At 47.7% G+C, this 20,868-nt stretch overlaps 1 protein-coding gene across 5 annotated transcripts in view; it reads left to right on the top strand.

The window, feature by feature from the left end:
- Nucleotides 1–20,868, top strand: part of LOC8031570 (putative protein kinase C delta type homolog) — a 257,938-nt gene extending 237,070 nt beyond the window's left edge. For 3 of the 5 annotated variants that reach the window (XM_029979728.4, XM_029979727.4, XM_029979725.4), the window contains 4 exons: nt 7,216–7,354; nt 12,875–13,063; nt 14,057–14,197; nt 20,592–20,868. In XM_029979728.4, coding sequence (XP_029835588.3) covers nt 7,216–7,354; nt 12,875–13,063; nt 14,057–14,197; nt 20,592–20,738 — 616 coding nt within the window. In that variant the 3' untranslated portion in view covers nt 20,739–20,868. The remainder of the gene's footprint in view (nt 1–7,215; nt 7,355–12,874; nt 13,064–14,056; nt 14,198–20,591) is intronic. The other 2 variants (XM_029979729.4, XM_029979726.4) reach the window with 1 other exon arrangement.

Genomic DNA, 20,868 nt, shown 5'->3' with positions numbered 1-20,868 from the left:
ATTGGTAATATAATTTTAATTTTTGTTGATATGTTAGGAAGGAGTAAATAACTGCATCAGTTATTATGGTGAAACATAGCCTGCCTTTTGACACTGGTGTTACATGTGTTCTCGTTTTATGTTGTTTCTTTTACATAAAAACGTGTTTGTTTTGTTTTTTAGCCGATAGTTCTGGCACACAAACACTGCATACCGCAGGATTTAGCTTCAGCCTGCGTTCAGGGCTAAGTAGATTCAGCAAAAAATTACGCTACTGAAATTTTTGTTTTGTCTGAATCGATTTTTGATTATATTTTTTTAACAAGTATTTTTGACGAATCTGTTTTTGCCGGATCCAGTATCAACCACGGTATTCTCTCCGCCCCTCCGAGAAAGCCAAAACATTGCCTCCACGCGCTTCGCACTGAATTTCAAGGCAATCCAACCGGGCTCCGGAGACCACCATCGCTGCTGTCTTACGTCGCAAACTAAAACACACTCGTAGCGTGCCCCAGACCTTGCCACGACCTCACCGGGGCTCGCAACTCCCTCCCACCCCTTCACCTAAGCAAAATCCCCGCAAACATCCGAAAAAACTCCCTGCGCACTAACCTCGCAGCACGCATATCCGCACGAATGCCAACAACGTTTCTTCCCCCCCATCTAACGCCATTAGTCTGATTCGCCTCATTTACCGAGCGACCTCATCGCAAACAGCCGTCACAAAAGCGGGAGCGCGAACATTCGCCGGGTCCCCGCGTTCCCTTCTCTCGAAACAGCGGCCAAGAAACAGAGAGAGTCTTGGCTTCGACCCGAAGCGGGCCAACAAGGTCGGCCGACTATAAATATGAAATTTCCCTCTGTTTGGAACGGATCTTCCCCCGCACTGAGCGCGGGGGTGAAACTCCCAGAATAAGTGCGAACAACGCCACGATGAACGATGGCGTTCTGTGTTGTTTTCTAGACGCTGGATTGTTCGAAAATCCAGGAACGCAGTTCTTTCGTCTCTCCTTCTTTCAAAGTGGAGAGAAAACAAAAAATTAGCGCACCGGGCGTTTTGCCACACGTGTCGTATATCTTCGCATAAAAGCGCGCGTTTTCTCTAGCTGTTTAGTAAACAAACGAGTCTGCCTCCCCCTTAAACGGTTTCAGAATCAATCACCGCGGGCGAGTGATCGAACCTGCATTTTGTCGAGGTCACGAAAACAAATTTCGAGCCCAAAATATATCTGCGTCGGAGTTCTTAGCGCGCCACGCCTAATGGCCCGTACGCACATTCGCGTTTGAACGCGTTTGAGTGCGTTGCGACGTCCTTGCGGCCAGGAGCGGTCGCTTGCTGAGCGACGTGCGCCTTCCCGCAACGCTCCGTAGCGCGACGCAAGCGAGTAGAGACTCGCTCAACGTTCCGAAGCGTTGCGGTGCGTTCGACCAATCAGAAACCGAGAGAGGAGAGGAGGGTGACGTGTGCGCTCGCGCCACTCGGCCGACTCGGCGAGACGTATCCGGTTCTCCGCTCGCAGAACTTGCTTTTTTTGTTTTGGGGAGCGGTGGGGAATGGTATTTTCCGAGGCTGCGATGGTTCAAGCTTGACAAAACGTCGGGGAAGCCAGCGAGATTGTCCCAAGATCGAACACTTCGACGCTGTCGCTGTGCGCCGCCATGTTGCCGTAGATTTCTCTTACTATTGGTGATCCGCTAGCGACGGTAGCGCGTTCTTATTGGCTCTTGACTGCGGTTGACCACGTGTCAACACAACTGTGCGTACAAGTTCGGCGCAAGCGCTCTTCGCAACGCAACGCGTCCGCTTGCCGCTACGGAACGCTCCGCGCTCAAACGCGAATATGCGTATGGATGGGCCTTTGGACTGTTTCGCGCACTTGGGACTGTTCACGACCGTGCACCATAAAACCTCCTAAATCCTTCACGATGAAAGAATATACTAGCGTCGTCAATCGGGTAGCCGTGGAGCATTTGACATTTCCGTATAGTATTTCCTGTTTTTAGGCGCCCGTTTCCGGCTTGAGTGGCGTCGCCGTCGCCGTCGGCGTAACCGCGCGGTACATTATGGGCAATGTTCCATAACGCACCGCACGAGGCCTTCGTGACGTCACGTGTGACGTCACGAGGGTCCCGCGCGGTGCATTATGCGACATTTCCCATGATGCAACGTGCGTGGAGGAGGAGGGGAGGAGCTTGAAGAGTGAGGGAAGGAGGAGGTGAAGGATGAGGAGGGAGGAGGAGGGAAGAGAGGTATATCCTCCCCTCAGTACCCTTCCCTCCTCCTCCTCAAGAGCTGCGCTCTAATACGGCGTTACAGCGTGTTGCAAACGTCTTTCATTTTTTTTCATCATTCTTTCTTCTCTGGCTTAAAAAAAAACTTCCAAAAATGTTCTAAACGAAAGTACGTGTACATGTGATCTCGCGAACACCGCGAAACCTTTGCTCTAGTGAAATGCAGTTCCGGGGCCGACTCATACATGGCACCAGCGTGCCAGTGTGCTCTTTCGTCGAAAGAGGTCCGAAGAGCATGGTCGCAAGCAAACGCAAGTGCGTGACCGGGCCTCTATACTTTGTTTCAGCTTAACTACAGACGCAGCCGACGCTGCTAGCTGCTGAAGGGGGGAAAAGCCAGCGTCCGTCAAAAGCGCACCATCGATCAGGCTGTTCGTCGTGTTTCCGTGCGTGTCCTATCATCGCTGAACCAAGCATAAACAGAAAATGACTTGCGCTTTTGAAGCTGCTTCATTCGTCCCACTAGCTCGTAGCGCCGGCTGCCTCTTGGCTTAAGCTGGAACGAAGTAAAGTGTCTCCGCGGAAAGTTCCGATGTTGTATTTATTTCAGCGTTGTTTCTGCTTAGTCACTCTAAAGCAGAATGATTTGTGGGCTGGTTTTCACGTTTAGATCGTCGCGAAGGATTGCAACGAAAACATGACATCGTACGAGCGTACGATGATCACGTGATTGGTGCCACTGTGGGTTACATGACCGCACACCTTCACGTCAGAGTGTCCGGTGACAGTACGACGTAAGTGACGTCACGTGAAGTGATCACGAGATTGGTGCGCAACTAAGTATATGGGACACGTGGTCACGTGGTTGGTGCCGCTATGGATTACGTTGTCACGCGACGTAAAGTCTCGCTGCCACTTGGCCACGTAACTTGAAGCCGCAGTGTCGCGCCACCACGTAACTTCACGTCGCAGTATCACGTGGTATCACTCGATGTCACGTGACACTGCGAGGTCACATGACGCCCCGTGACATTACGCGACTCACAGTTTCCATGCGACACCACGGTGTAAGTTACGTCACATGACGTGGTGACGGGGTGTATGTCGCGCGACCATTTGTTCGCTAGATTTAGCGGAAAAAATATCGTATGTCGCGCAATAACAGCCCCTCAAAGCGGCACTAGATGAAATTCGGACTTCATGTACGTACGTTCAAAGTACGACGGTTGGCGAATAACTTTTGCTTCCTAGGCTATAACTTTTTTTATTCCGTGATGGAATTGAAAGATGTTACAGTCCAATGAAAGCTTCGAATCTCCTCTTTCCCAGGAGCACGTAACTTTAAAATATAGTCCTCGCCGGCGGCCATGCACTCCCGCTACATGTGCCCTACTTTTGCGCATGCCGTCGAGATGAATGAGGGCGGCTGTTGGCGAGACCAACGCCGCGCTGGACGAGATGGTGTTCCACGATGTTTTACCTCATTCACCTTACGGCCCGGACCTCGCACCATGAAACTTTCAGCTGTTTTTCGAGATCAAGGAACGTCTGAAAGGTCCACACTTTGCGTCCGACGATGAGGTTACCAAATGCGGTAGGCCGTCTGTGTCGTCAACAGCCGCCCTCAATCATCTACGACACATCCGGAGAGCAGTGCACGGGTGGCGCAAGTGCATCGCCGCCGGTGGGGACTTTATTGAAAAGTTATGTGCTTGTGGGAAAGAGGAAATTCCGAACTTTCATTCGAATGTAGCATCTTTCAATTCCATCGCCGAATAAAAAAAATTACCGCCTAGGAAACAAAACTTATTAATCACCCACCCCTTGTATTTAGTTATTTCTTTTTCATAAATGTGTGTGATTTACTGACTGAGTGGATCAGACACTTTTTCTTTTTTTTTAAATTTCAACGAATGCGTCACTGGTCGTCGTTTCTGTTCTGCTCTTTAATCGACGGAAATGAGGCAGAAGTATCTTTTTTCTCTTTCTTTTTTTTCCTTTCAGGCTATATATTTTTTTCGTTCGTGTCTCGTGATTCGCACGCAGTGTGCTTAGTCATGCGGCGTGGAGCAGGTATTTGATGGGTCCAGCCAGCTCGGCATTTTCCACCCCACTTTTAGGGTGGTAGTTGCCGGGCTCTTACAAACCATAACAACCAATAGCTCGGTTTTAGTACTAGTTAACGGCCGGTATCTCGTTGCTAGGCTCGACGATCGTCTGGCCTGCTTTCTACACAGCGAACCAACTACTCCAACAGAAACTGGAGCACCTATTTTTTTCAGAAAACACTCTGGAGTGTTAATCACTCCAGTCAGCGAATGACTAGGCTCAAAATATATTTAGACATGAAAACAAAAACAAAACAAAACAAAACTGCGCGGCGACATTGGGTATGTCGTAAGCGTGCACATAATCGATTTCACGACACAGACCGTTTTTATTTTTAAGTCTAAACATATTTTTAGCCGCGTCGTTGACCGAGTTTTTCCCGAATATTGCAGCGCTTGTCTCTGCCTAGAGCTTTGCGGGAAATAAGGCGTTCCGAATTTCACAGAGTAAACTTTCATCTACCTTCGTCAATCGTACTGCTGCGGCAGAGCGGCATTCTTTCTCGCAGCGTGCGTCCGACATGAAACATCTTCGAGTTCCACTTCCGCTACTTCTGGCTACGGGCAGCCAGCGTGCTCTCCGCAGCAAAATATGAGTGCGGGAATTTTTATTTTTAAATGCGCGCATATTGTTACGTTTAATTTATGGCGACAACAAAATTCAGCTTGAGCGCGCAAAAAATCGCTCAACGTCCGATTTTTTTTTTTTTTTTAGCGCATTGGGTTTTAGATATTTTGCGTAAATGTGTGCGAAGAATCTTTGAGACTCGATCCTCTGCAAGAGGACGTCACCGAATCCGTATACGTGCCACCACCAACTTCAAGTGCGACGTTTACATCTGCGATTTTCACGGGGTCCGGTCATCTTGTGTGAACCTTTAACACTCTCGGCGTGAGTAGTAATGACGCTGCATGTTGGTGAGAACAACAACAACAACAACAACAACAAAAAGGTGCACGTTCGACATAGAGGGTCACTGCCAACGTAAGAAACGTAAGGCCGCTTCGAGTCCCTACTGTCCTATTTATGGAATGTTAGCAGATCGTTTCATTATCTCCGATAACGATACTCGGCCGATGCCTTTGACATGTGCATCGTACCGTTATCGGGTGCGGTTCTCGGAGGCATCGGAACGATTGACTAAAACTCCCTATTTTCGCTCCGGCAGCTGCATCAGCCAATAAGAACGCCGGAAGAAGAATCATGTAGCACCAAGCGTGGATGATATGAAGCCACGCTATACGTTTCTTAGGTTGTCAGTGACCACTCTCACGTAACATGTAGCATGTAGAAAACAAAAACATGGCATTAAAAAGCAAAAAAAAAACTGATCAAATCTCGGTGTGCGAAATGCGTACCCCACCGCAAGTAAAACCCTAGATGTTTTACTTTTGCTTTAGTTCGGTATCAAACTACCTAACTTTTTATAGTCACCAAATACGCATGGTGTCTGATGCACAATCGACGCCGTCCAGAGGTAACAGACATTTCTAACCGGAGTAACTTTGATTTGTGTGTGTTATAAATATTTTACTTTGCTCTAACCGAACATTTCGTGTTCTTTTGTACACCCAGTGACCGCCTAAGAAATGCGAGGTGTGCCGAATCCCGAACATATCTTATTGGCTTATCTGCGTTAGCCAATAAGGACACCGAAAAAGCAATTACGAGGTGTGAACATAATAAACGACGCCTCGCGCTTCTTAAGCTGCAAGGTATTATGGTCCCGTTTGAACGGGCTGTCGGTTATGCTTAGAATTTACAACATTCACGGCTGAAGTTTGCGCGTGCTCCTGAAATCTCTAATTTGGGGGAAGGGGGGGGGGGGGGGATTTCTCCATCGCCTAGTGGCGCGGAAAATTTAGAGGAGAAATGACAGTAAAAACGGCACTCTTCAATACTGACCTGACGCTAAAACAATAATCAGAAAAAAGTTTTACTTAAAAAATAACAATGACCGCATGTCCTATATTACATGTAATGTAGCAATAACAGTTATTTTCCATATCTTGTTTCTTCTTTTTTTTTTCGACACGAGCTCCAGGTTTGTTTTTAGGGGTAAAATTTAGGTACTGACTTTAGAAAGACCAGTACGCTCATAGTATCTGGAAGTGTTGCTTGTATTTATCATTGGTAACGTGGTTTCCCAACCAACAAATCGTGAAACTATCGCACCTTAGTGTATACGCGGATGAATTCTTTTCTTAGTATTTAACTGGTTGAAACATTAATGAAAAAACTAGCGCTGGACAAATTAAGCAGCCAAAAAGTAAGCTCACAGGCGCATTAAAGTTTAGTTATATTTACATGAAAATTTTAATTAAAAACGACGTAAACTTGCTCTCAACGACAGAACATGGAACCTATTTCTATGCAGTAAGGTCAGAGAATTTGACTGACAGTGGAGAATGCAAAAAGAAACATTAAGTACTTGAATCGCAGCTGATCACTTCCAGACAGATCTAATAAAAGAATGAATTAGGTCAAGCTAAGGACAGTGCTGCTCTGAAGCTATACGAGCATTTAAACCCGGGATACATGCTTACCCTACGTTTTGTCAAGGGATTCTCGAGCCTCGTACGCGCAGACTTCCGCATGGTGTGACGCGTGTTGCTTGACTAAAGCGAGCTGTGCCTGTAGCAGCACACCGTAGAAAAAAAAAAAAAAAAAAAAAAAAAGGTCCTTGAGTTTGTTTTTTTAGAGAACACGAGACATGGAACAACGTTGAGCAATAGACGGATGCCAGAAAACGACGAAACTCGCAGTATGATCAAAGAGATTTCTCGTACGCTGGGATTCTTATATTCTCGTGTTCTACAGGAAAGCAAACTCGGAGAGCTAGAGTAGGAGGCTGCCGTTCAGTTTGCCACTAACCCTTGCCTGTCTAACAACCAGAGACCTGAAGCTGGACAATGTCCTGCTGGACCGCAAGGGCCACGTGAAAATCGCAGACTTTGGCATGTGCAAGTGCGGACTCGGAGACACGGACAAGACGTCCACCTTTTGTGGCACGCCAGACTACATCGCGCCAGAGGTGAGGCCTGCCTGGGTCGCCAAACGCGCCCGCACTTGATGACATCGCCGAACCTCTCAGAAATGCCTGCATGCGTATACCGCTCCGCGAGGCAGCACCGGGAACGCCAGTTATTGGACTTGTACTTTGTCAACTTATCCGGGTAGGAGGACAGGCGGTATCGCACGGGAAGTGGCCAACAACACTCTCAGAAATGCCTGCATGCATACTGCTCTGCGAGGCATCCAGAGCATCGATCATTGGCCTTTTATGTAAATAGATCAGCCTATTGCACTTTAAGAAATATGAAGCGTGTGCTCTCCTGCAAAGCACTTAGCAAAACCAGTTGCTGGAGGGCGCTCGGCGAATAGTAGTGGATGATAAAATGTTTGGATCCCCACAAAAATGGTCTGCGTTCTGGCACTGACCACCGCGAAACGTCACGTTCAGTGCGAAAGCGCAGACATAATTTTTTTTGTGTCTTGTTTTTGTTTACGCGGATTATCAGCCCCGTCATTCTCCGAGCCCGCTCTGTAAATTGCGTCGATAAGCAGTCCCAGATGATTTGCGATCTGTCGGTGACCATAGACCATTCTAGAAGGCAAAGACGATGCTGTCTTCGTCTTCGTGGACTGTGCAACGAAGGTGCCTTTACATATGAGGAACGGAGGTCACTCTATATACGATGAGGACACCGCCACCCCGCCCGTGTCTGTCCTTCCGGAACACCGTGTAAGAGGGATCGAAGAGCTCGCTGTCGTGGACCCCGGGAATGAGCCAGGTTTCGGTTAGGAGGATGACGGCAGGACGTGCGAGTGACGCGACAGTGGCGAGGGACCTTACGGAGAACGCGTTCTGGGCACAGCTGTCGGCTCTGCGCATGCGTAGATGCTTCGCCTCAAGCGAGTATGGGTTCTGCCCAGCAATGGCGGAAGGCGATGGCGCGGAATTTGGAAAAGGTTCTATTGGTGAACGCCTTTTTTTTTTTTGCGATTTAAACTTCTCTGTGCTTGTATTTACGACTGCAAAACCACTGGTTCTGTTACCTCACTGAGAGTGGCGCAATTTTTTTCGCTTCTCTGCACGATGTTTTCGAAGCTTTTAAGAGCTTCAATGGTTCTTCTCGAATAAAGTATGGGTTTATCATGAAGATGTTGGCGATGTTTGTGCAGTGCTACATATACGGACAGTAGAGCACGGATAGTGCTGACGTCCTCAGTGGCTCCCACGCGTAATAGATAAATAGAAACATCGATTGCAAAATAAACCCCAAACTTTTGTCTGATTGAAATTAGCACCAATTGATACGGTTCCGCTGAGCTGCGCAAGAAGAATTTTTTTTTTTTTCTGAAAACACCCAATCCCCCCCTTGTATTTATGGCACAAAAATATAAAAGAAAATATCGGCGTTCAAAATTGGGCACCGCCACAACTCTTCTGGGGACAAAATATTCACTACAAAACTCGTCTTGAAGTTTCTTCATTCCTAAATTTAAAAATTTAGATTTTGACACAACCACGTATAAACGCTTTCATCACTCATCCAACGCGAGTCTCTTGCATGTGTTTCCGATGGCCTTCCTCCCTTTAACTGTGCGTTAAAACTAACAAACCCTTTTCGCATGACTTCGGGAATTGAGTGAACTAACCATGTCTAGTGCCAATTGAGATGGTGTTCAGTTTCTTGTATACAATTATCCCAGTGACGCTGGAATGTCTTTATTTGTGTGTGTATCTGTGTGTGTGTGTGCTTGAGTTGTGAAAGAGTCATTGGTGACACAACTCTCGACGTCAGCGTAAGCGTAAAGGACAAAAGCTGGTTTCTATACATTTGTGTTCGAGTGTGACCGACAATCGTTGGTCACCAACTGTGTGGCGCCATCTATCGGAGGGCCCTGAAGCACTTGCAATCTGGGTATAGCTAGACTAAGCGTTTAGGAATATTCGCGAAATCAAATCTACGCAATATCAATGGGAAATGGTCGCTTATAACATCGTCAAAATTGTTTGAAGCCCGTAGTAAAACAAAAATGTCTAAAAAAATTAAAACAAGTGTTCGCAGGTCGCAAGTGCGCTACCCGATACATGGCGCCAGTATTTTACTTCGTAGTGAACAGTCATAAGCGGTAGCAACTCAGACGCAAATATGTAAACCAGGCTTAGCAGCGCTAAGGAACAACAGACAAGTACAATTGACCGGACAAGCTTTCCCAGTTCCTCCTCTGATGGCCTCTTGGCACTGTCATCCCTTTCAGTTACGCCATACCAACTAGCCCAGGCTTATATCAACTTTGACATCGGCGACATTTAAAGAAGTAAAGCAAACTTTTGCGTTGCACAATGATCCCTCCTTATGACCATTGCGTCATAGGCGCTTCTCGGAATGTTTTGTTGCGATGGTGGCTTCGTGGAGAAGAGCTCTTGTAGCTTATTACAGTTCCACAGTGACACACATCTGTTCGCCCTACTTCAAGTTTCTTTTTTGTTACTCTTATTTTAAGCGAAGCATTCCATCAACGCGTCGCTCTTGGAATAGCTGTTCTGGATTCCCCCGACTTTAGAATGCCTCCCTCCATTTTTTTTTTTTCTGGCGCCGCTCCCTTTCTTCCGCAACCTGCGAAAACCCCTCAAAAATAACTAATTAGCTAAAGCAGTGAGAGCGGAAGCTTCCCACGTATCACGTTCGAGCTTAGGCTTTAAAATAAAATGCGTAAGGGGAGCTCCTTCTCTTAGGCGTGCCAGCTCCCGCCTTACGCGTGTAAAAGGGTTCCTTTTGTCACCCGAACCTGTAGTTTGGGTACACGACAATGTGCCCTAGTTCGGACCGAAGACAAGTGCGTGAGATTAGACAGCAAGTTTTAGCGGGAGATCGAGAAAATGGCGCCACCGATATTTTCACGCAAATCACACGCGGGACTAGCCGTGCTATCTACCGAAGAAGTTGAGCGACTATACATTTACAAGTTATAGATTTTGAAACAGTTCCTCTACATTGTCACACTCAACCCGACAGAAGTACCGAAACGTTATATTCACTGTCTTTGTGACTCTTAAAAACAATGTCGAAGGTCGCTGGGGTAATATCTGTGACCTTCAGGGGTGGAGCTCGATGAATCACGAAGCCGAACATAACGTTTTGACCAAAAAAAAGTGCATCATGCGCTGCGATACTGCGGCGCCTGGAACGCGTCTGGTTTGTTTGGGGTCCTATACCGCCCGTGCATCAATATAGGTGCCCCGAAGCGGAAATTTATGACGTCATAGAAGCCGGGCATGTCACGCTGTTGGGTGTCGCGATCCTGGCTGCTGGTTGTGCAAGTTCCGGCAAAGCGTGCGATTGAACGGGAGTGTCACTGTCGTCACGGTGTCCTAACACCTGCCTGCTGAAGCGTCCGTGGATTCCCAGGCTGGAGAGCCACAAGCCGTAGACCAGGGGTGCTATGTCGCGCTTTTTGCACTCCCAGGAGACTTGGAAGAGGGAAGTGACGTCAACGACTAAAGCAAATGCAGATTGGATGTTGACAGAAGAAAACAAAACCAACATCCAATCTGCATTTGCTGCGTTGTTGACGTCACTTCCCTCTCCCTAGTCTCCTGGGAGTGCAAAAAGCGCAACATAGCCCCCCTGATTCCCTTTGGTGCGCTTTTTGGACTCCCAGGGCGACCAGGAAGAGGGAAGTGACGTCAACAACTCTCTTTGTATGTTCATTGGTGGGGTCGCTGATGACGAATTTCTGCAGAAGAAAACAAGGAAAAAGTGGGCGTAAATCTGTGAGATAAGATACGTTCATTCGCACCTACGTCACTCCCTTCTCCCTAGTCACCGTGGGAGTCCTAAGAGCGCAACATAGGGCCCCAGCCCGCATCCACGTCCGCCGCTGTACCACCGTCAGGATCACGGCAAGCAACAAACAGTGTAACACTTCATGACGTTGTCAGGTGGAAACCGAGTGACCACATTCGGGGACGTGGTAACCCCACCAGTCGGAGACGCCTTCCAGGCAGCGTATTGACACTAAGCATGACCCGAGCCTACGTTCAGCAAACCGCGAAGGTGGATGAGGTAGGAAGAACCAGAAAGGGACGTCTTGGAGACTTCAGAATGCGGGAGCCGACGTTTCCTTCTCCAGGGCTCTGACTCAGAGGCTCGGGTTCCTTGGTACCTGAGCATGCCAAACGTCGTGCTCAGTGTTGTAGCGCGGACATCATTTATCACTGCACCTTTTTTTTTCGGCTTCGTCGTTTTCTGAGCTCCCTCTGCAGTCTAGTGTGATTGGTCTTCCGGGTGCGTTGCGGCAAAATAGGCGCCCGGGTTTTTTTGTTTTCTTCTTGTTTATCTTTGGGGTAGGGGGATGGGAAGGGTTACATTTCTAGCCCAAAGTGTTTCTCTACATTTCGTAATTCACGGGCCTTTCAGTAGAAAGCAGTCATTTGTTTTCTGTGTGCTCTGCGGAGAAGCACACCGGTGAGGTTGTTTTTTTTAGTTTAGATGCACACTGCAGAAGCTGGGGGCTGTGAGAGCCTCTCCCAGGACCGAATGTGACGAGGCGGGGCTAGAGAGCTTAGATGTAAGAGAGGGAGCAACTCGAACCATGGAGAGCGTTCGCAATACAATGGCCGACGCCTCGTTCGCAAATTGGGCGATCGAGTGCATGCGCGAGTCGCCGCTTCGGGAGGAAGGGAGCGGGCTGAGTGGCTGAGCAGAGGTTGGACACGCTTGTAGACCATCGACGCTCTGGCCTCCTCTTCGCAGCTTGTATTACGGATGATTCCCATAGACCACGTGACCCCGATAGGCAGCTCCTCCTCAAGCCATATTATGGCGGTCTTAGTCCCGCGTCGTCTGCTGCATCGTCGAACACGATTGCTGCGTAAAACGACCCCTGCTATAAGGAGTATTCACTGGGCGCCATATTTGTGGGTGCTGTCTAGAGCGCATGCTCAGAAGGAGCCCACATTAATAGGCTGCTACGACCGGCATCTTGAGGGTGCGGAATGCACGTTCCAAAAAAACTGTGGAAGCTCGCCATCAGCACGCGCTCAGCAGTCGCGCACACAGCTATGGCCGCCAGGGAATACTTCCTATTCGCGACTCGAGGGAATACGCCGCCACCCGGCGGAAAAGACGTAAAGGAGAAAAGCAGGGTGCTGCCGCCTGTTCAAGAGTGCAACAAAACCTGGCACGACTTGAGTTCCGAATAGTGAAACAGAGGAATGGATTTGGCTCCGTTGAAGTTGCGAATAGACAGGATGACGTCAGACACTCCAAGCCACATCGCAACAAGACTTTTCATGTCACGACGTGCGTGTGTGCGTATGTGTGCGCGCGTGTGTGTGTGTGTGTATATGTTATTTATACTTTTGTGTTTCATGTTTAGTTTTTTTTAAAATATTTTCACCAGCTGGCTGGAACATTCACTCTCACCTTTCAAGTGTGAACTAAACTTAGCTTTAGACAAAGTACTTTGTAGTCCTAATGCATGAAGCGCATCAACGGTGCAAGGGTGCACGTGTGACTCCCCCCCGCTCCCGATCTCCCAGATCATCCGGGGCCTGCACTACAACCAGTCGGTGGACTGGTGGTCCTTCGGCATCCTCACGTACGAGATGCTCATAGGGCAGTCCCCGTTCAACGGCACCGACGAAGACGAGCTCTTCTGGTCCGTCTGCAACGAGGAAGCCTACTACCCCAGGTTTCTCAGCAGGGAGGCCAAGTCCATGCTGGTCCTGGTACGCGGTTCCTTCTTTTTCATGGGCTGTCCAAGAGTTTCCATAACATAGCAGGTAGTAATAAGGCGAGCGTGTTCATATAAGTCAAAAGGAAGGACAGTCGGTTACGCTATTGGTGACTTCTGTGAAATCGACGGCACCCTATAGTACAGAAAGATGTCACGGAAAGTTTGATCGCTAGCTTTTTCGAGCTAATCAAATTTTCACGACACCTGGTGGTCTAAAGTCAAAGTCGTAGAAGTAGGCACCAAAGCACGCGATGAAAATTGAAATATAGTCACAAGGTAATTTAGCGTGGCCTTACCGTACATACGGTGAGGCTAAGCTACGCACATACGGTAAGGCTACCCTTGATGTGTTTGCGTTTGTCTTAACCGAAACATGTTCTTCAGCCGGAAGCCCCGATTCGTTTGTGCTTTCCCGATTGAACACGAGCACGCTCACGCCGCGTCAGAAACACGAACGAATATTTTGTGTCGTTGTTCCCATGAGGTGATAGTTCTGAACTTGGCCGTTAAGGCCGTGACAGTTGAATCCCGATCGCTGCAAAGGGCTGCGTTCCTTTTGGAGAACTCCGTCAAAAAAGAGTTTTCGTAGACCGCTTTACTGTCTCCGCCGCCACGTACTCCGCAAAGTAGTCCCCGCTACTGCGCATGAGCGCCGCAAGCTTGGAACTGTTGAGTCGTGTATCTCGTTCCGGGATGCGAAGGGCGTTGCGGGACAATAAAAACAAGACTACGAAAACATCAACGGGAACCCATCGCACGAAAGACAATTCGCGGACACTGTCTGGGTCGTGTTTGTATGACGTCACATCGGTCATAAAAGAACCGTCTGCAGACATATTCAAAGCATACGCACGTCTGCTTCGGCAAATGCTTCGGGGGTGTCCGCAAATAAATCTGCCGCCGTATGTCTGCTACGAGCGCCGTATCTTTTGTACGATGCATACGGGCAGTGTGTCCTCAAGACTCGTGTGCCCGGCTCTTCCAGCTGTTGGACAAGAACCCCGAGAAGCGCCTGGGCATGGCCGGCTGCTCGGCGGGGGACGTGTGCGACCAGCCCTTCTTCCGGCCCATCAACTGGGAGAAGCTCGAGAAGAAGGAAGTGGAGCCGCCTTTCAAACCAAAACTGGTACGTCGGTTGCCCGTCGCCTCGTTCTTTCTCTTCTGAGCCGCGCCCTGAAGCTGCGCTGCGAAACCGCCGCCACTCCCGGTGTGCAATACTCTGCAGCGCGGTGATAAACAAGATTATTAACGCGAAAGCATTACTTGTCCCATTACGCCAAAAACCGTCGGCGTTGTCCCCGAAAGATGATCATAAAACTACGTCATCAAGCACGTGCCTCAGAAATAAAACACAAAGAAAAGCACAGCCACGCAGATGCTTCGTCACAGTAGCCGGCGGGGCGCTTAAGGTCAAAGCGGAAGCGCCTCAGAAATAAAACACAAAAGAAAACCGCAGCAACGCAGATGCTTTGTCAGGGAAGCCGTCGTGAGGCCGGCGGAGTTCGCCGCGCCTGCGAAGTGGAGTGTGATGTCACCGCCGGAGCGCCGTTGTCTAAAGAAAGACGTGGCGCGCTGCTTGTAAGAATGCGCCGCGTGTAAGAATGTTCTCGCATTCCTACACGTAAGTAGTCTTAACTGTCTTCGGTAAGTTCTTATTTCGCTTTCTTAAACGGAATGCGTAGCGTCTACGTTGGGGCGGCCACATCAAACTGATTTTCACTATTTGGCGACGCATTTACGGGAATTAACTTCTAAGTGAACTGTTACCAAGCTGCTCCGCAAAGGTAGCCGAGTTATAGTTACTAAAACCCCGACCTGATGGCAGTAATTTCAAACACTTCGAAATCGTGATTTCGCTTAAAGGTGGGCGATCAGACTCGAGATTCTGCAAGGCAGAAGATTTTCCTCACCATGGGGGAGGGGGAAACAGGCAACGGTGGGCAGGGTAGAAGGGGGAGAGGAGGAAGCAAGGGAAAAGGGGAAAGCGCGAACTGGTCGTCGGTCTTTAAGCTTTCCTTCTCACTTTTACGGTGTGCTCGTACTAGTGCCGCCAAATGAGCTACGCCTCTACTCGTTTTGCTTATTAATACTTTAAAAATATTAATACTTAAAAAAAATATTAATACTTAAAAAAAAAGTGTGTTTTGCGCATTGTTCATACGCCACGGGAAGTGAGGAAGAAGTGGTGCCGTTGGCATTTGAAACGTGTACGTCTTGATAAGAAAACATATATGTAATCTAAAATGCACCTACGCATATCTTAACCCTCCGCATAAAGGGGGAAATTAGTAATGTTTAACAAAAACCAGGATTTTTTAAATTCTTTACTTCGATTCTTGGGGCGAAGACGAGTATAGAGTATGAGCACTTGATTTCTCCGATTTCCCTGTGGGCACCGCCATGTTGCTGCTTTAGTGCAGAGCGAGCGTAGTGCACAATTTTCACCGAGGGGGGTACCGCGGTGGGAGAATCGCGCTTCCTAGTCAGCTCCTGGATGGTCGGCTTTACGATCAAGCTGCTTGTCCACAACTTCCTGATGAGGAAAAATATAATAAGGCTCGAATGCTGCTCGTTTATAGCAAAACTAGAATACCTTACACGAAGCAGACCCAGCCTCGCACTGATGTTCTACTACCAAGTATTCTAGTACACTGTAGTTCTACGACGATCATCCCGATGACAGCGATTTTGATAGGCGCCAGTACGCCCCCTCTAGGTCGTGAAAGTCGGGAATCGGCGATCGGTAGGATTTGAGAAGTCGAGTCGCTGAGCTTCGGATATGGTGTCCCGACGCCTGGACGATATCGTTTTGCCCTGTGGCGGGACTGTTTTAACATTTCTGGAGGACGGAAAAGCGTTTCCCGCGGTTTCAGACGGTGCTTCGGAGACAACTGGCAGCTTTGACCTAAGCACCATGGTGGCTGATGTATCGATACTTTTGAAGCGTATCCTAGTTGGTAGCTCTAGAGGACAGACACTGCAAGCGCCAGATCGATTAGCGTGACGATGACTCCGGTGGTGATGCATGCAGTCGTTGCACTTTGGGGCCCGGTTCCTTCGGGGACGAAATATGCGGCCGCGCGCTAAGTGCCGCTGCAGTGCCTCGACAGATTGCCTGCCAACGGTCGCGTATTTTTAGCCCCTCCCCCCCGGAGGGCACACGGCGCAGCCCAACACCACCTGGAAGACAAGGCCTGCCCCAGAACGTTATCGCAAGTGGATCCCCGTAGCGCCGTCCGTAGCTTGCGTCGGCATCGTCGCGGAGCTTCAGCGTGTTTTGCCACTTGGGGCGGGACGGGGGTCCACCGACAATGACGTCACACGCGGGCCTTGTTTTCTAGGAGGTATTGCGTGGACGCCCCGGAGCATTACAACGGCTCGCTTTCACGACGGGCATGCCTGGACGAATTTTGGAAAGGTGCCTCGCTTCTGTTTCATCACCACTGGTTGGCCTGTCTGCGTTCCGTGATCGCTGATGCGCTGCGCGCGGCCCAGGAACTCGAGACACGATGAGCATTGTGGGCCAGAAAAACTCGCTGTCGTGCGAGGTAGCAAACTGCAAAACAAAATAACTTTTTCTTTTTTTCGAAGGGGACGCGGTTGAAAAGGGTTGATCGAGAGTTCTTTGTCGCGGAATTCCTCCAGTCAGGGTGCGGAATTGGGAAATGATGGAGTGGGTCAGAACGTGGAAGGAGAGCGCACGGTGCGTGCGCTCTCCTTCCACGCCCGCGAGTGTGACAAAAGTTTCCTCGAGTTTCGGTCGTGAGCATGTAATGGGGCCAGTGATGTGATTGCTGTGCCACTTGAGCCAAACTGCGGAAGAGCGCTCACCCTGCTACATCCTGCTACAGTTGACCAAAATGTGAGGAATTTGCGCCTACCTTGCGCCAAAACGGAGTTTCACTTTAATAATACTGAATATATAATGGCTCAGGCTTCGCTGCCCGGCTAAACCGTCACGATATGCTCGTGGAAATTTTCAGAACTTTTGATTATCGTCTCAAATAACGTAGTATTCGATCGAATCCTGTATGAAAGACTGACAGTACTCTGAAGTTTTGCCATAATTCTCTTGTTCGTCGTCCGTGCTGCTGGAGGGTTATTCTCGCGCACTAGTGTACTGCAGAAAAGCAGAAAACCGCGTATTGGTCAGCTTGAGCATGTGTGGAGAAAGGAGGGAAGAATTAAAAGCAGAGAAGAAACCAGCTGACTATCAACTTTCTTTAGTGGAGAAACTTTGTGTTTTTCTTTTTTACGTAGCAATATAGAAGTTCATATATACACACTACAAACAAATGTCCTACAAAAAAAATAATAATTAAAATTCTGATCAATTTCAAAAACCCATCGTTTTACAGATTACGTAAGTAGGCATCGCGATTTTTTGTGTCTTTCCTCGCCGCAGTGCACCCGCGTGCTAAGGGGAAGCTCTTCTCCAGACGCGACACAATTGCTGTATACATCTTTGGCTCGTATGTATGATAGACTGCGATATCCTGGTGGTACCATTTTCCAATTCGAGATTAAGCGGGGATGCTTCGGTATCGCAAGAACATTTCTATGAATTCTTTTGTATGTTTATTTATTTATGCCAACTCATTTGTTTAGCTATCACTTTTATGCAAATGTGAGTACATTCTAACTAAATTGGCGGGGCAGTGGCCGCAACCTTGGGAAGAACCTTCACGAGTTCGGCGAGAGTGCTTTTAAGTTTCGTTTACGTGCAGTTTTTCTTATGAAGTTCTACACATAAAATGTAATTGACGTTCATAATCAAATGGCAAGTGCTTTGTTTTTTATCTGAATTAAAATCTACAGTTTTAGTGCAGCCTCTATAACTTGAGGGTAAGAGTAATTTATGCGCTTAATATCATTGTATTATTCCAGTGGGATTCTGTACCTAATATAACCATTCACAGCAGTTCGTGCTGTCCTTCAATAGTCACCTTCTTGTCTCGTGCTTCTCCACGCAACTAAACGCTATTTTTTGTGCGTTTGGGGGAATCGCTCCAGCTGTGCAATTGATGCTAACAAAGGGTTGCACAGAAGTGAGAAGTCAATATAGGCATTGCCTTTCAGTTGGGCCGGTCATTTCCGAAAAAGTAGTTGATCATTACTTCGTAGCAGGAACCATTGCCGATTTTTTTTAAAGATGCCAAAACTAAAAAGATTGATCGCTCATTTAATAACAATAGGAAAGTGGATCGATATATCGGAGGTATAGACTGGAACGAAGTTGCTAATGAACAAAACCCAGAAAAATTGCGCAATAATTTTGTTAACATATTCACAGATATTTAATGCAAAATATACTCAAATATGTAGCACAAAAAAGCGTAACCAAGAAAACCAGTTGTGACTAAAGAAATTGAAGACTTGATTAAAGAAAAAAGGAAAGCTTGGCAATTACTTCACCTCGTAGTAATAATGACAAATATAAAAATACACAGAAAAATTAGGAACCAAGTTACAGCGCTGATAAGATCCACAAAATTAACTTTTTTTGGACTACGTTTTCTGAGACAAGGGATACTGCACAGTGCTGGACCTTAGTGAAACAACTGTTAGGACCAACAAAAAACAAAAAAAAACATTAAGGACACAATCTAGACAAACTTTGAACCAGAACAAGACTTAGAAGTAGTAGCAAATGGCCTTAATACCGAATATCTGCAATCAATCAAAACATTTTGCTGCATGGAAAGAAAAAAATCAATCAAATAAGAGGATGTAATTCAATATTTGAATTACTCTCTCGTGAAGTGTGCGCTCTCGCAGCCGTTTCACGAGAGGGCGCGCTCGGCCGCCGCTCTCGTGTCAGGCGTTGTCGGAGGGGGAGTGGAGGGCTGCTCTTCTCGGCGCCAAGGAACATGGCGGCGCCTGAGGCATCTATAATGTCGGCGGCCGCAACCTCGGCGGTAGCGAAACATGGCCTTCCACGCCAGTACACCACAGATGAACTAAGGAACCGGAAGAACGACATTTATGCTTTCGCATTCACAACTCATAACAAGTGCTTAGATGTACTCGGAAATTTTTGTTTTCAAAGCCATTCATTTACTTTGTTTAGAGGAACTTCCTGAGAAATTTGACGTCAATCCGAGCATTTTGGACGTGTTTTCACTCTTCGCGCCGTCGGCCATTTTTGGTGCCATCGCTTGGTCACGCCGACGGCGATGCCGGATTTTCGCGTAACGGGGCATATAATGCTTTCGGATTAAGAACTGGCAAGAATGATTTCAGGCACCAATATGGCTCATGCGTCGTTTACTCTGCTGAAGTGTAGCTCATCTAGTGCATGGTTCCACTCGGAACCACTAAATGACAGTTGGTCCAGGCAAACATGTCACTCACCCACTATGTAGAGAAACGCAACACGTGAAAGGTACCTGGAGAGATAGGGATGTGTTGGGAATCAGGTATGCCTCGTGACAGTAGACGGGGAGAGTTGCTACATAGATACGTTGAGGGTCGTGGAGTAATGTGTTTTATGTTGTCACAGATAAGTTCGCTCGCTCATTTGCGTCGCGTTGCGTCAGTTTAAGCACCCGTGGTTCGTGGGCGCAGCGATTTGGTTGTGTTAGCGACAGATGTTGTTTTAGAATGCAACCCTTATTGTATGCAATCCAATGGTGGGGGGATCCTGGTGGAGTGCAATTGTGCTCTGCCTCGGGTTGTTTTGACGGGCGAAAGGATATTGTGCACTTTATTAAGCGCGACTTTATATTATCTAGAAATTCGCAATGTTCACAAAAAAGCGGAAATCATCTAGTGCTCCTGAGGGTGTGTTTTAGTATTGAGTGTATTATTTTCGTAAGCTTTTACCCTATTAAATGCGGGATATTTCGTGACTTCAAGTCTAATTCATTACATATCTTGAACTTTTAGTTTAAATTAGTATGAGCTGGCTCTGTCGGGCCTATTTTCTTTACTAACATTTTTGGTTTTACCTTACACGCACCATTGACAGTGGTACCCGTGTTATCTCTTAGTCGTAGGCCATGTTTGGTGAACTTGAATTCCGATGATAATATGTGGTAGACTTTTTGATATCCTCAAGATGAGGCCTCCACATGCGTATCCAGTGGTTCCAATTGTAGATTGTTCAGACCCTTGTGCTTTGCAACTTTTTATGCTCGGTTTGTATTTTCTACTCCGTTGTGCCGGAAGAGAAGCAAAATACCAAGTTTTAAATAGTTTCACCTAAGAAACGGGGATGAGAATCCCACCATCCAAGTATGGGTGTTTATTTTTATTGGTGTCGCTGCTTCGATTCTCTTCTTTGCGTTTGCAGTATTTGGTTCTTAAGGTTCCACCAGCATAACTAACACTTAGTATACGACGAATATAATAATGTGCTCAAGCTGGCATTCCATGTCAACTTAAAATCTCAATTATACCAAATCGCTTTCCATCAATAGTATTTTCTTGTGCGTTTGGATCGCATGCGTGTGCATCGCGGTGTAACAAGATACGTTAGATATCCTTACCCAACCGTTACGAAATCGTTCCGCACGCAGAAAAGCACAGCGGACGTGAGCAACTTCGACAGCGACTTCACCATGGAGAAGCCCGTGCTGACTCCCGTCGACCCGCAGATCTTGGCGTCCATGGACCAGGAGCAGTTCAAGGGCTTCAGCTACACCAACCCCGCCATGACCGACTGAGCGCCGATGCTGACAGCGCGTGCAGACCCCGCCAAGGGCCCGCACGTTTGCCGATTATCTCATTTTATTTTACATACTTAATATTCGTTCACCGAGATAGGAAGAATAAAATACCACATTCTGAACGAAC

This window comes from Ixodes scapularis, unplaced genomic scaffold, assembly GCF_016920785.2.
Source record: "Ixodes scapularis isolate PalLabHiFi unplaced genomic scaffold, ASM1692078v2 PGA_scaffold8__174_contigs__length_109621045, whole genome shotgun sequence".
NCBI classification, from domain to species: domain Eukaryota; kingdom Metazoa; phylum Arthropoda; class Arachnida; order Ixodida; family Ixodidae; genus Ixodes; species Ixodes scapularis.
Note: the sequence above shows the minus strand (reverse complement) of the source record. Positions and strands in the feature narration are given on the sequence as shown.